General features: G+C 35.6%; 2 protein-coding genes across 3 annotated transcripts; both read left to right on the top strand.

The window, feature by feature from the left end:
- Positions 1-1,788: 1,788 nt before the first annotated feature.
- On the top strand, positions 1,789-13,065 carry LOC142610980 (receptor homology region, transmembrane domain- and RING domain-containing protein 2-like). Of its 2 annotated transcripts, XM_075782975.1 has the most exons (6): positions 1,789-1,841; positions 6,089-6,541; positions 7,210-7,440; positions 8,150-8,257; positions 8,465-8,869; positions 12,099-13,065. In XM_075782975.1, the coding sequence occupies exons 2-6, from the start codon at positions 6,418-6,420 to the stop codon at positions 12,668-12,670; spliced, it is 1,440 nt and encodes a 479-aa protein (XP_075639090.1). In that variant the 5' UTR covers positions 1,789-1,841; positions 6,089-6,417; the 3' UTR covers positions 12,671-13,065. The 2 variants fall into 2 exon arrangements, with proteins under 2 accessions (XP_075639090.1, XP_075639095.1); XM_075782980.1 differs by lacking the exon at positions 8,150-8,257.
- LOC142623064 (glutathione S-transferase T2-like) lies at positions 3,639-5,203 on the top strand. Its single transcript, XM_075796528.1, has 2 exons — positions 3,639-4,219; positions 4,304-5,203. The coding sequence occupies exons 1-2, from the start codon at positions 3,803-3,805 to the stop codon at positions 4,865-4,867; spliced, it is 981 nt and encodes a 326-aa protein (XP_075652643.1). The 5' UTR covers positions 3,639-3,802; the 3' UTR covers positions 4,868-5,203.
- Positions 13,066-13,663: the final 598 nt, after the last annotated feature.

The following is a 13,663-nucleotide window of genomic DNA, read 5'->3' as shown; positions in this document are numbered from 1 at the left end:
ATAGTAGTCATGTAAATTACTGTAGCTAAAATAGAACTTAGACCATAGATGCATAACTATACACGGACTTATCTAGGTAAATTTTAAGGTCGATTGGCTGAAATTTTGCATGGACTAATGCAAGTGCTTTAATAGGCTTGTATTTCAATTGATTTTTTTTTTATTGTTTTTAACACGGTAAAAAATAAAAAATAACAAATTATAAAAAATAAAAAAATTACAAACCTATAATGTCCTTTATAATAATTAATTTTTATCATCAAAAATCAAAATATCAATTGATTTTTTATCTTGACAATATTGGAACTTATATTCTTTATTTAATAACAAGAGATATGACTTGAGTTAAGTGGAACTCATTTATTCATAGGGTGATTAAAACATTTCAAATAGTAATATTTCATTGGACTTACATTGAATCTAGAGTGGGTTTGGATCCGGCGTTTGTGTCTACGTTCACGTTTTTTTTTTTTTTTTTTCTGCGCAGCTTTTAAGGGACAAAGGTTACTGTTCATGTACTGTGCATTAACAGTAGCTGCAAAAGTAGACTTTTTAGCTCTTTTCTGTGTATAAGTGGGTCCCGTGCACTGTTCACGGGACCCACAAACTTCACTTTTCAGCATTTTTTTTATTAAAAATGGGTCCCACAGTACTATTTACACATTTAAAAATTATTTTGCTACAACGTTTTCAGTTTTCAGCAATAAATTCTATCTAAACAGACCCCTAGTGTCCATTTGCACGGGAGAATGAGTACATTGCAACTAGACTTAATTACAAACAAAAAACAGAGTAAAGAAGAAGAAAAAGAAAGAAAGAATGGCTTAAGATGGACCAAGACCCAACTTATTAAAAGTTTTAAATGAACAGAAATGAACATTTTCCTATAGTTTGATATTTCTTTTTTTTCAAATATATACTCTCTCACATTTGATAACACAAACTAGTAGTGTTTTATATGTCCTCGTGGGTTATCATTATCAAACTTTTTTTAGAAATAATTACAATGAGATGTTAACCCATAGCTTGAACTCTTTTTTCCAATCCTCCAAGCATTTTGTGTATAAAAATGTGTCAATTCAGTTACAAAAAGTAATCATTCTTATCAAACTATGTACACATAATGGAGTAATATAACTTTTTTTTTTAAAGTAAAAGTTGGCTACAAACTTAATTATATATTAATGCTACGTTATATTTAAAAAAAAAATTAACATCATTATATACTTTGAAAATTTAACTGTTGGATTGCATATTTTTTACATTTTTAATACACATATCAAATTTTGTGTTGATCGAATATTGTTTACTATTTAATCCGTAAACATATTTTTTTATATAAAATTTTAAACTACAAAAAATTTCAATTTAAACAATTAATTAATGATATAACTAAGAAGATAATGTAATCTAAAGATAAATTTTTCAAAATTTACATATAATATAAAGATATTTATGGTCTGTTTTGGATCCACTTATTTTGCTGAAATTGAAAACTTTTTGTTGAAAGTATTGTAGATAAAAGTAAAAGTTAGTTGAAATAGTACAATAGGACTCATGAATTAGTACAAAAAGTACAGTGGGACGCATGAATAGTAGTAAAAATAAGTTAAATAGTAAAATAAGTAAGTTTTTTAATTTTTGCCAAACACATACTTAGTAAAATTATAACTTTAAGCTATAACCAAATTTGTAGCCAATGTTTTATTTTTAAATTATTTGAAGTAATCTAACTCTTTTGGCCGTGAGGAATGAAGATAATATCTAAAATAGTTTTTTTTTTTTTTTGGCAATGGTTAATTGGCTTTTTTTTTTATAGAAACAATTGGCTTATTTATTTAGCTCCACTCAAACCACTAAAAGCCATACACAGCAGTGGAGGCAAAGCTAAATTTTTTTAGCTTTGCGCTACAGTGCTCATGTATCACTACATGAGCACTGTAGCTGAAAGTTATAAAAAAAAATACTATTTTATTCTGCTTTTGATTAAAAAACAATTCCTCACTCCTTTGCCTTTTTCATTTCACACGCTGAACTCTTTTTTCTTCATACTCTCCTCCGGAACTCTCTCCTTCGCCTTCTCTTCACGGTCCTCTCGAGCTCACCGCCACCGCCGCCGAAGGAACAAAGCCACCGACGCCGTCTTCTCGCCCGCTCACTCCGCCGCCGACGCCGTCTTCTCGCTGTAGTCACTCCCCCGCCGACGCCGTCTTCTCTCTTCCCTCTCTGAGCCCCACGCCGACGCCGTCTCAACTCTCTCAAGCTCACCGCCGATCAACCTCAGCCCACGCCGTCCAAGCTCTCAACTCTCTCAAGCTCGCCGCCGCCGGCCCTTGCCGTCTTCAACGTCACCGTTCCACCTGGTAAGACCCACCGATCAAAGGAGACCCACGCCGATCAACCCTCTCGGCCTCAGACCCACGCCGTCCAAGCACTCAAGCTTACCGCCGATCAGCCCTCTCAGCTCACCGCCGATCAGCTCTCTCAACTCACCGCCGATCAGCTCTCTCAACTCACCGCCGATCAGCCCTCTGTTTCACTTCAGGTCAGTTGAACATTTGTGAATTGACAGAACGTATTTGTATTGGACAGAATGAATTGGGAATTTTCTCGTGTGTGTGGTAATTTTCTGTGTATGGAATTTTCTGTGTGTACAGAATGTGTTGGACTGAATGTATTTGTGATGAAATGTATTGGGAATTTTCTGTGTGCAGGGTAATTTTCTGTGTATATGGAATTTTCTTTGTTTAGGTATAAACATTTTTGTTGAAGTACACAAATTTTACATTGATTTCATTTGCACATCTCCTTTTTGATTTTGAGATGGAACTTCATCGAGCCTACAAAAACATAGGAATGTGTAAAATGGCTGAAAATTTTCGTGCCACAGATTTTAAAAAAAAAAAAAAAGTTGTGCAAGCATTTTCCGAGCACAAAACGGCACAAATGTTCCAAATCCCATCCAAATTTGAGGTGACTGAGACTCCATAAATGTACCATAAAAATCAACCCCTTCATAATTTCTAGGCATCTATAACATCAAAGCCATGGTCGCATTAAATTCAATGAGCCTTTTATTTTTTTATTTCATAACTATATTATCTGGAAGAAAGAGTACTCCGAAAATAAAAACAAAATTTGTACTCACCGAAGAAGAAGAAAAACAATATTTTCTGTGTATATGCAGGGTAATAAAATTGCATATTATATATATATATATATATATATATATATATATATATATATATATATTTGACTGTTATGTGCAATTATTAGTAAAAATCTAACGTGGCATAGACAGTATTATTGCATGGTGAATACATAAGTCTTCTTATTGAATTTAATCTCTTAATTTTAATACTTTCCTATTTGTTCAAACTTTAGGTATGTACTGACGACCCAAAACAAGAGAGTTCACCAATGGAAAACCCTTTTTGTTTTTTGTTTGACCAAAGGGAAGGATAATTAATAATGTTATGATACGTACATGTATTTGGAATTATTGGTCCATTGAACTAATTGTAAGAGTGGTTTTTTTTATGAAGTAGATGTGTGTTTTTATAGTTGGTGTCCATAATGGTAACACTAGAAGAAGTTTGATGATGAGAAATAATAGGAGCAAACAACTAAGTGATGTGAGAAATAATAGCAATTAGTAATTTAGTTTATTTACTACGGGTATTGTTTTATTAACATTAGAATTTGGTATTTGCTATTGTTGTTATTATCTTTTATTTATTATAATGTTTAGAGTTTGTTTACAATTTTTTTTTTGTCTAATTTTATGTAGTCACGTAGAGACATGGAGTCATGTAGGGACCTACCATATTACACGGATATCATGAATGGGGATATAGAAATTTTAGGAACATCTCAAAATACTCCTGTGTCAGTTTCTGATTCTCCACCTGAAGTTGAGAATGCCTCATCTACAAAAGGAAAACGGGGCGCTAACTTTAGTGTAGAGGAAGATCAACTCTTAGTGTCAGCATGGCTTAATACTAGTGTTGATCCCGTAAGCAGTAATGAACAAACACAAGCTACATTTCGTCAAAAAGTTTGGGAATACTTCACGCAGTACAATAAATATGGTAACACACGTACTATTACCTCCTTGTTAAGTCGTTGGGGATTGATCAGTGAAAGGACAAATAAGTTTGCAGGGTGCATGGCTAAAGTTAACGCACTTCATAAACGTGGTATAACCGAACAAGATCAGGTATAAATTATATTGCATTAGTGTTAATATACACATTTATCAATAGTTTGAAGATTCTAATCATGTTATATTTTTTTTTTAAAGATTATCAATGCGAAGGCTTTGTTTTTGGAGATACACCAAAAACCCTTTCTTCTTGAGCATTGTTGGCTCATGTTAAAGGACCAACCAAAGTTTGCCAATCTTAATGGAAGATCAAGAGCATCCGTGCCTCAAACTCCAGAGTCAACATCTATTGGCGAAGGGGGCGAAGGGGATTGTGGGTCCGGACTTGGTGACGGTTGCAATCTTGAGAAGCCAATTGGTAAGAAGGCCGAAAAAGCCAACCGAAGGAACAAAGCCACCGGAAAAGATACAAGTGAATATTTGATTAAGAAAATGAAATTTATTGAGGATGCAACTCGATTGGAAGAGGAAAAAATGCTTATTGAGAGGGAAAAACTTACAATTGAGAAGGAAAGAAGTGAAGAAAAACTTAAGATTGAGAAGGAAAAAGTCATGATTGAGAAGAAAAAATTTGAGATGCAATATATGTTAGAGGAGGAGAGAATCATGATAAAAGATACAAGTGGCTTGACCGGAGCACAAAAAGCTTTTTATGAACAACTCCAAGAGGAAATCATGGCAAAACGAAGTTCACGTAATTAATGGGTTTGATTGTATTTTGGATGTAGCTTAGGCCTTTATGTATTTTGTAGTGGCTTATGTAAGCCTTTAAGTATTTTGGTTGTAGGCCTTTAAGTATTTTGGTAGTAAACTTTTAAATTTATGGTATTTTGGTAGTATTTTGTAGTGCCTTAAAATTTATAGTATTTTGGTAGTAAACCTTTAAATTTATTGTTTATCTTGTTTTGCTTTGATAGAAATGAGAGCAAGTTGTTGTTGTTTTGCTGAGTTGTTGTTGTTGCTGCTGATGCTTTGATAGAGCAAGTAAAATTTAAAGTATTTTGTAGTATTTTGGTTATATTCAATTTGTTGTGGCTTATGCGTAAATTTGTTATATTCAATGTCACTTGACTTTTTAATCATGCATCTATAGTAATAATTGTTTTTCAATTGTCTTGAAGGTTGCATCCATGAATCGCTCTTTGTTGTACAAGTTGCTTCTTGATGACTCAGATGAGGATGAGATAATCGAAGAACATGTTATGGAAACATCACAACCTAAACGTCGTCGCTCTATTCGACGTAATCATTTGGCAGGTCATGAGAGGCTTTTTCTTGATTACTTTGCTCCCACGCCAGTATATCCACCCGCTTTATTTCGTAGGAGATTTCGGATGAAGCGTTCTCTTTTTCTCCGTATTCAATCTAAGGTAGAAGCTCATGACTCTTACTTTGTCCAAAAAAGAAATAGTGCCGCGGTGGTGGAAGAATCGGTGTTGGTGGTAGTGGTAGCGGTGGCTGCGGCGGTAGCGACTGCGGTGGCGGTGGCAGTTGCGGTGGTGGAAGAATCGGCGGCGGTAGGCCGCGCGTGGCGGCGGTGGCGGCGGTGGCGCGGCGGCGGCGGCGAAGGGGCGGGCGGAAGGCGGCGTGGCGAGGTGGTAGCGGTGGCGGTAGCGATTGCGGTGGCGGTGGCGGTGGCGGCGGCGGTGGCGGCAGCGGCGGCGGTGGCGGCAGTGGTAGCGGTGGCGGTAGCGATTGCGGCGGCGCGGGAAGATCATGGCACGTTGCGTAGTGTGATGGTTGTTTATTGTAATGAATATATTATTTTATTGTAGTGGATATATTATTTTATCGCGATGTTTATATTATTTTATTGTGTTAAAAGTAAAATATCCATCTGGCACTGCTGCAGCATGTTTTGTAAAGTGAATAGGTAAAATAGATAAAGTAACTTTTGGTGGAGCTAAAAAGCTAAATTTTTAGCTCCACTGCTGTGGATGCTCTAACAAACAAATTAACCATCATTATCTAGAAAACCCATTTTATATATTAATAGAATTTACAAACATCCCCATTACTTTTTAATTTTCTCCATACAAATCCATTACACCACCAAAAAAAAAATCCCACAAATTGAAAAGCATCAAAGAATTAAGAAGAAGATTCAGATTTATTCTTCATCTTCTTCTCAAATGGAAGCGGATGTATCTATCAATTTCTGCAAAACCCTAAAAATTTCTCTTTAAAGTTTTCGTTTTTCTTCTTCTTCTGAGGAATTAGGGTTTGAGAAATCTGAGGAAAACAAAAAAGCTATGAATTCTGCAGTGCTTTTATCGTTGCTCTTTCTATTTGCTGGGTGTTTTATGGCGACAGCGAATGTTGTGCTCATTGTGCACAACGCCACTTTCTCTTTCCAAGATGTTGAAGCTAATTTCGGTTAGTTTTCTAGCTTCAATTTTTATCTTTATGTTTTGTTTGGTTGCTGAGAAAATGGAAATTTGGTATTTTGGATGTTCAGATATTGTTTCTGGTTAAAAGGGTATTTGAATTTTGATTTTTGGGGACATGGGTGTGTTGAAATTTTCACTCAGGTTAGCTAATTCATTTGTTTGACTTTGTTGAGTTGAGTAGTTTCTATTTTTGGCAGGTCAATAGTAACATCATTAGTTGAAACAATATTTGGGAAAGATTAGACAATCATAATAACAAATTTCATTAGGTTATTGATCCATTGCTATGCCTTGCTGACAAACTCTTCCAACAAAAAATAATAATAATAACTTTCAAAGACATCGCCTATTTATGTTGTACTATTAAATCAAAAAAAAAGAAGAAGAAGTCTTTCTATGCATTCTTGTGTGTGTGTGTGTGTGTGTGTGTGTGTGTGTGTTTACATAATATTTGAATTAATATATTTTAGATTTCTGTTTGAATATTTACCACTTTCTAAGAAGAGGTGGAAAATTTTAAGTTGAGATTCTGGAAGGTTTTGGTTGTTTGCATGTGTCCGTGATGGTCTGCACAACCAGATGTGTTCTCTGTTGTTTTGTGATGATATGTGATGTTAATACTTCCCTTGATTTGTGTTATGTTGTTTTTTCCAGCTCCACCGGTTAAAGGTTCTGGGGAATGTGGAGTATTATACATGGCAGAGCCTCTCGATGCATGCTCAACATTGACTAATAAAGTTGAAAAAGCTTCCAATTGCAGTTCCCCATTTGTTCTGATTGTTAGAGGAGGATGTAGCTTTGAGGATAAAGTTAGAAGAGCACAGAAAGCTGGCTTCAAAGCTGCAATTGTCTACGACAATGAAGATAGTGGTGTCTTGGTTGCAAGTAATGACCTTTAGCTGCAATAAATATAATCATTTTTATCTTTCCAAAGACATTCATACCCATAGTTATTGGTCAATTAAAGAAATCTTTCTCTTATTATTTGAAAAACTGTCTTTTTTGGATTCTCGAACTCCAGGGTTAAATAAGGTTCTTGAAGAGGCTGTCCCAACTGAAGAAGATATGAAAATATATAAATCATCACATGCTTTCTACTGGGGTAGTAAATGAGATTTTATTGCTTGCTTGAGTTAAATCCCTGACAAATGATATGATACTTTCATAATGATATTGTGGTAATATGTGTCTTCAGGGGTGAAATGGTTGTCTAAAACATACCTGATCAGTTCATTGGCGCATAATATGATGCCAGAATAACAGCCATATTACTTCAATACTGATTGTGGTGGGATAATATGTGACGGGTGTTTTTTGTTGCAGTGAATAATATTTAATATGTTCACTGCATACATACATATCTCTTCGTGTGTGTGCAAACATTTACAATTAGTGACAAAATCCTTCCACAGCTGATTGAAAAGGGGGAATTATACTAATCCTGAGTGGTCTGTTTCCACTTTGCCACCTGTTCCAGAATCTGTCACTTTGTCCTCCTAAGGTTCATTATATTGCATTTTGCTGCTTAATATAGACTGAATATTGAGTTGAAGCACATGCTTCACAACAAGATGTAATTGGAAATTTGGAACAGATCTCTCAAGGGTGGTAAAGAGATACTTACCAAGTCACAAGGTGGCAAAATGGAAATGGGCCTTTCCACTGGAGGGCAAAGTGGAAATTTCCACTAAAAAGATTTTAGGTATTGTGAGCACTACCATTTTTGTTTTAAAATGCAATGTTCCAATTACTATTTGGAATTCTGATTTGTTTTGTTTGCATAGTCTATTTTCCATGTTCCTATAGGGGAAGAATTCTGTGACTTTCTTCTTATGTTGACTTCTTTTAATTGGTAACTAGATATTTTGTTATTGTGGTAATCCCTAATTCAATCATGTGGATAATGCAGTGGCAGGAAATTCAGCCGGTGTAAAAATAAATGCTGTATTTGTTACTAAAGCTTCAGGTGAAATACTAGCAAAATACACTGGCTTAACTGACATGGAGGTTTGGATTATTGCAAGTTTCGAAAACTCAGCATGGTCAATCATGGCAATCTCTTTTATTTCCCTACTTGCCATGTCTGCAGTGCTTGCTACTTGTTTCTTCGTTCGCAGGCATCGTATAAGACGTGAACGGCCTCGAGCTTCTCGTGTGCGGGAATTCCATGGAATGAGCAGTCGATTAGTGAAAGCAATGCCAAGTTTAATATTTACTTCTGTTTTAGAGGATAATTGTACTTCAATAACATGCGCTATATGCCTTGAAGATTATACTGTTGGAGAGAAGCTTAGGATTTTACCATGTCGTCACAGTAAGTATTTCTTACCATAGCAAAAATTATATTGCTTACAATTTTATGTCATTAATTGCATTTCTTTTAATTGGTAGCATTGCTTTCTTGGGGTTAGCATTTTAAGTTTTTCAATAGTAGGAACAACTCTAGTGATGTTTTGTGTTGGGTGGTTGTCATTTTACATGGACTTTACCAATGAATATGCATTGTGATGGAGTGATTTGAGATTTTAACTTCTGATAATGGTGATGATTTTCTAATTAGCATGATCTGGAGACCTATGTAGTTGTAAACTCTTAGTATATGACCTACCATGAATTGCATACTGTATTGCACAACTGAATTTTACATGGTCTATGTGGTCCTGTTGGCAGCCTTCTATTTCTGGGTTTTAAGGTCACTGTGTATTTATTGTATTGCTTTATAATTCATGTTTTAGGGTTTTTGACTATGTCCTTTTACACACTGTCTATATATAAGAAACTCTTTACGGAGATAAACATTGCTTCTCCCTCTAAAACTAGGATTTTTCTACTGAACAGAAAAGTGAGAATGGAAGATGACAATAATGAAAAGGGACCTTGTTTCTATACGATAGAGTGTTAGGGTTTCCCTTTTAGTTTACGCTGCCACATTGTCCTATCGAGTGTTCATTTTTTACCCCATTATTAACCGTAGTTTCTAGCTTTGAAATGTCTTTAGCAATACAAGCCCTAGATTTGGTGTGCAATAATGTGATCTTATTTCTATTCTTTCTTCCGCACATCATCCTATATGAGGCTAGTTAATTGCAATAATCATATTGCTTGTGATGTATCTAAATTGATTTGATCCTAAAGTTATTTACCAAAGTTTACTGTACTCCAAATAAGATACAGAATTTGGGTAAATTGTACTTTCCCATCCCAAAGTACGAGGTGAGTAGCATTTTTCCTCTGAATTTAAAATTGAGCAATCAATCCCTAGCTTTAAGCACAATAACAAATAATCGCCTGCTGTTGGAAATTGCTGTTAACTAGGTTCCAAAGATGGAGAGAATGTATTTCAAAACTCTTTTTTTCCCTTCATTTTTTCCCTTACTCCCAGAAATCAAGGTTAAACAGTCGAGAACAGGGAGTTGTATCTTTGATATCTATTTATCAGTTAAACTGTACAAATTGTCCATATCAAAGTGATTATAGTTAGTGAAACAAAAATAGGGCAGAGGAATGTATAATCTGTCTCTTGGAAATGGATGATATCATAAAATTTTATGAACTAATTGTTTTGTTCTACAATGTTAAACATTTTGTCTCATGTTTTTGTGCAAGTCACATGCTCCTTGACTTATCTGATTTAAAATATCCCCCATTTGAATACTTATTGGGTGTGCCCCTAAAAGCTAAGCATAGGGTGTGTTCATCTTAGTCACTTCATGAAGGAAAATAATAATTTAGCATCTATTTATTTCTGTTTATTGTGTAGCATATTTTGTTTCAAATGACATGGAGTTAAGCTAACCATTTGGGAGCCCAAGTGAAGGAGAAAAGCCTACCTTATTCTCACTGTTATGTAATGGTGAGAGTTGAAGGGAATACACACGAAATTCCCAGATTTGTGAGAAGCAAAATTAGAAACAAAAAAATATGCGCCAAAAAAAAAAAAAACAATCATACAAGAGAGTATTTACGTGGTTTGCCAATTTGCCTACGTTCACGGAGTTGCAGGAATTTTACTGTTTACAGGAAAAGATACAAGATGCGGCAGTGCAGTTTTCTCTCTTTAAAAAATAAAACAAAACCCTAATATCCAAAACAACATTTTTTCTATCTTGTGCACAGGATTCACAATGGGCTACAAAATGAGCCAAAAAATTTTCCAGAGGCCATTGCCCCCAGACCCCCAAGGAGATAGCAATATTATTTCGGGTCGGGTTATAATTCAGATTAAACACAACAAGGTTCCACAAAGTCCAACAAGAGTAAGCCAATAAAAGTGGGATTGTACCCATAGAGAAATGACTGCCTTTTGCAATGGCTACAACAATGACCAAAATCCCCAAATCACCAACCAAGAAAACCTAATCCACCGCCATTCAAGAGTGAGAGAGAGAATGATTGGGCTGAGAGGAGGTTCAGGTCAGGTTGAATGTGGTGGAAAAGTTTAGGGTTTTGTTGTAGTGAGGATAGGAGAAAGAGATGATCTCCATGTGGTTGTCAATGAAAGGCATCGCCAATTAGTCACTCGTTGTTGGTGAAGGCAATGTAGGATGAAATTGCCCAGTTGCCTTGGTCTTGGCAATGATCTTCACGCGGTTGTTTTGCCACTTGTTAACGGAGCTATTTTTAAATAAGCTTATTTCTATCCAGCTTATTTGACGCCAAACTTATTTCTCTCTCACTTTAAACAAATAAGCTAAAATAAACCAATGAAAAGCTCATCCAACCCAAGTTATTTCTCATCTCGTGGCAGGATAAACTATGATTTTTGCCAAATAAGCATGGCTTCTTTTGTTTAGCAAGTAATTTTGTTTATGAAAGTATTTGTTGTGTTTTATTAGTATGAGATCTCATACACTGCCAATGATTATGTATTGGATTTGTGCCTGTTTGGTACAACTTATTTTTCAACTTTTGAAAACATGGGGTTTGAAAAAACTGTACATAGAAAAAACGTCAAGTTTAAAAATGTTGTACTTTGAGAAAATGCAGTTTGATAATGCATTACTAAACGAGCACAAAGGTTCTCTTGTTGAAATGAATATATGTGGGAGTACTTGTGTATAAACAAGTTGGATTCTAATTAGCTGAACTGGTAAAGTCTCTTATTGTTAAATAAGAGATTTTGGATTCGAATACTACCCAAATCAAAAATCAATTAGTGTCTTGACCTGATGATAAAGAGCAATCATTATGGAGTAGATGTCATGGATTGAAATTCGATTGTATTTAAAACAATAATAATTATAATTGTATGAACAAGGTTCTTTTGTTGAAATGACTATATGGGAGTTTTTATACGCACATGGAACAATATCTTATTTCATGCTGCAGAGCATTTGTAACTCAAGGCTATTTTTTGTTTTGTTTTGTGAATGGCGTAATATTTTGAATAATTCTTCTTGTGCAGTGACTTATTTTATCTTCCGCCATTTCTCGTATGTTGAATGATTGATCTTGTGCAGCAACTTATTTAATCTTCTTTCATTTCATTCTCGTACATTATTTATCTTGTACATATAGTTATAAGGTTTTTGGGAATTTGACAGAATTTCATGCTCTCTGTGTGGATTCATGGCTTACAACCTGGAGAACCTTCTGTCCAGTTTGCAAGCGTGATGCTAGAACTAACACAGGTGATCCACCAGCTTCTGAATCAACACCGTTGCTTTCATCCAGCCCAGCCTCTGTGGCTTCTTCTGTGTTATCGTCTATGAGGTCATCATTTGCATCATCATCAGCGATACAAATAGCACCAGCATCATCACAATCCCCTTCAGTTTCTCGCATACACTCTGTTGCTAGCACTCCTTACATTCAGAACTCTCTCAGGTCCTACCGCCAATCCCCTCCCATGCATGTAAGCCGAAGCTCAGTAGATCTCAGGAATGCATCATCCCAAAGATCTCAAGCTCCCCATTTCATTTCACCCCACTCATTGGGTTACCCATCCTATTCACCATATAACTCACGATTCATGTCTCCACATATTCCAAGCCCAAGCAGTGCATCACCGAGCCTTGTCAGTTCATCTGGTTGTCAGCAGCACCCTCTGCATTGCAGCGAGTCAGCTGCAAGTTTTTCTCCATTTGCTTCTGCCCAATCTCTTCCAGAATGCTGAGTTAAATTTTAGCATTTGTATTTTAAGCTGGATAGGTGCTGCCAAGAGCTCACCAGTGGGAGTTGCACCAACATTCCTGAGATCATTTTTACCTCAAAGCTTGCACTGTAAAGTTGCTGCATCATGATTGGGTTCTATTTGACAGGGTAGCTTGCTTACACCAGTTTTTATGTGTCGAGTGGAACTTGTTGCGACCTCACGTGTACATTGTAGCAAAAGGTTGTCTTTTTTTTTTCAAGTGATTATTGTGGTTCTTTCATTTGAGGTCTGTGAAGTGTGTCTGATAAAAGCGCGACTGTATTGTGCTTTACTTAATTTCATTGACATGATGTTGTGATGGTGTTCATTGGTGAATATATAGTAAACCACAATAACCAGAAATGTTTAATTGTTTAGGGCTGTGTAGAAATTTGCAGGTATGTCGTCTTGGTCTAAAAATGAAGCACCGGACTTTTTCCTGGCTATTTTGCTGAAATCCTAAAATGCAAACGTTAGAGGCTTCACTAGTGAGCTGTTTCTAAATTAAAATTTTCTGTCATGTTAGATGGAGTTTGCTTTAAGAGAAGCAAGATACATGTCCCAATGGCCTTGGGCCCGCCATCAGGTTCCGCATATCAAAGGATAAAATACCCAAAATATATCACAAGCTTTTTCAAATTTACCAAATAGAATTGGGTAATTTCGGGAGCATATCACGTGCTGGACCAATAATAGAAGACATAATTAAAATTTATTTATCGTTAACAAATCAGTAATCTTTTTTCTTTTTTTTCTTTTTTAAAGGTGATTCCGAGGTGGTCATCAAAGCTCTTTGTAGCAAAGCTCTTTGTAGTGAAGATGAGTCCTCTTTTTATGGTCGCCTTATTATCGAGACTAAAGTTTGTAGGTTCCTTTAATTTTTGTTGCTTTTCTCATATTCATAAATAAGGTAATTGTGTTGCTCATAACCTTCCTAAACATGTTAATAGTTTTTTTGTGTAGAGAAAAATGTTC

Source organism: Castanea sativa, chromosome 1 (genome assembly GCF_040712315.1).
Source record: "Castanea sativa cultivar Marrone di Chiusa Pesio chromosome 1, ASM4071231v1".
NCBI classification, from domain to species: domain Eukaryota; kingdom Viridiplantae; phylum Streptophyta; class Magnoliopsida; order Fagales; family Fagaceae; genus Castanea; species Castanea sativa.
The sequence above is the reverse complement of the archived record's forward strand: the minus strand, read 5'-3'. Positions and strand labels throughout refer to the sequence as shown.

What these genes read in the sequence shown, in the direction of transcription:
- LOC142623064 (XM_075796528.1), top strand. Translation starts at nt 3,803, where the DNA reads ATGGAGTCATGTAGGGACCTACCATATTACACGGATATCATGAATGGG. An exon ending in GTATAACCGAACAAGATCAG is followed by an intron (nt 4,220 to 4,303) that starts GTATAAATTATA and finishes TTTTTTTTAAAG; the next exon opens with ATTATCAATGCGAAGGCTTT.
- LOC142610980 (XM_075782975.1), top strand. Translation starts at nt 6,418, where the DNA reads ATGAATTCTGCAGTGCTTTTATCGTTGCTCTTTCTATTTGCTGGGTGT. An exon ending in TAGTGGTGTCTTGGTTGCAA is followed by an intron (nt 7,441 to 8,149) that starts GTAATGACCTTT and finishes AATTTGGAACAG; the next exon opens with ATCTCTCAAGGGTGGTAAAG. An exon ending in GATTTTACCATGTCGTCACA is followed by an intron (nt 8,870 to 12,098) that starts GTAAGTATTTCT and finishes GGAATTTGACAG; the next exon opens with AATTTCATGCTCTCTGTGTG.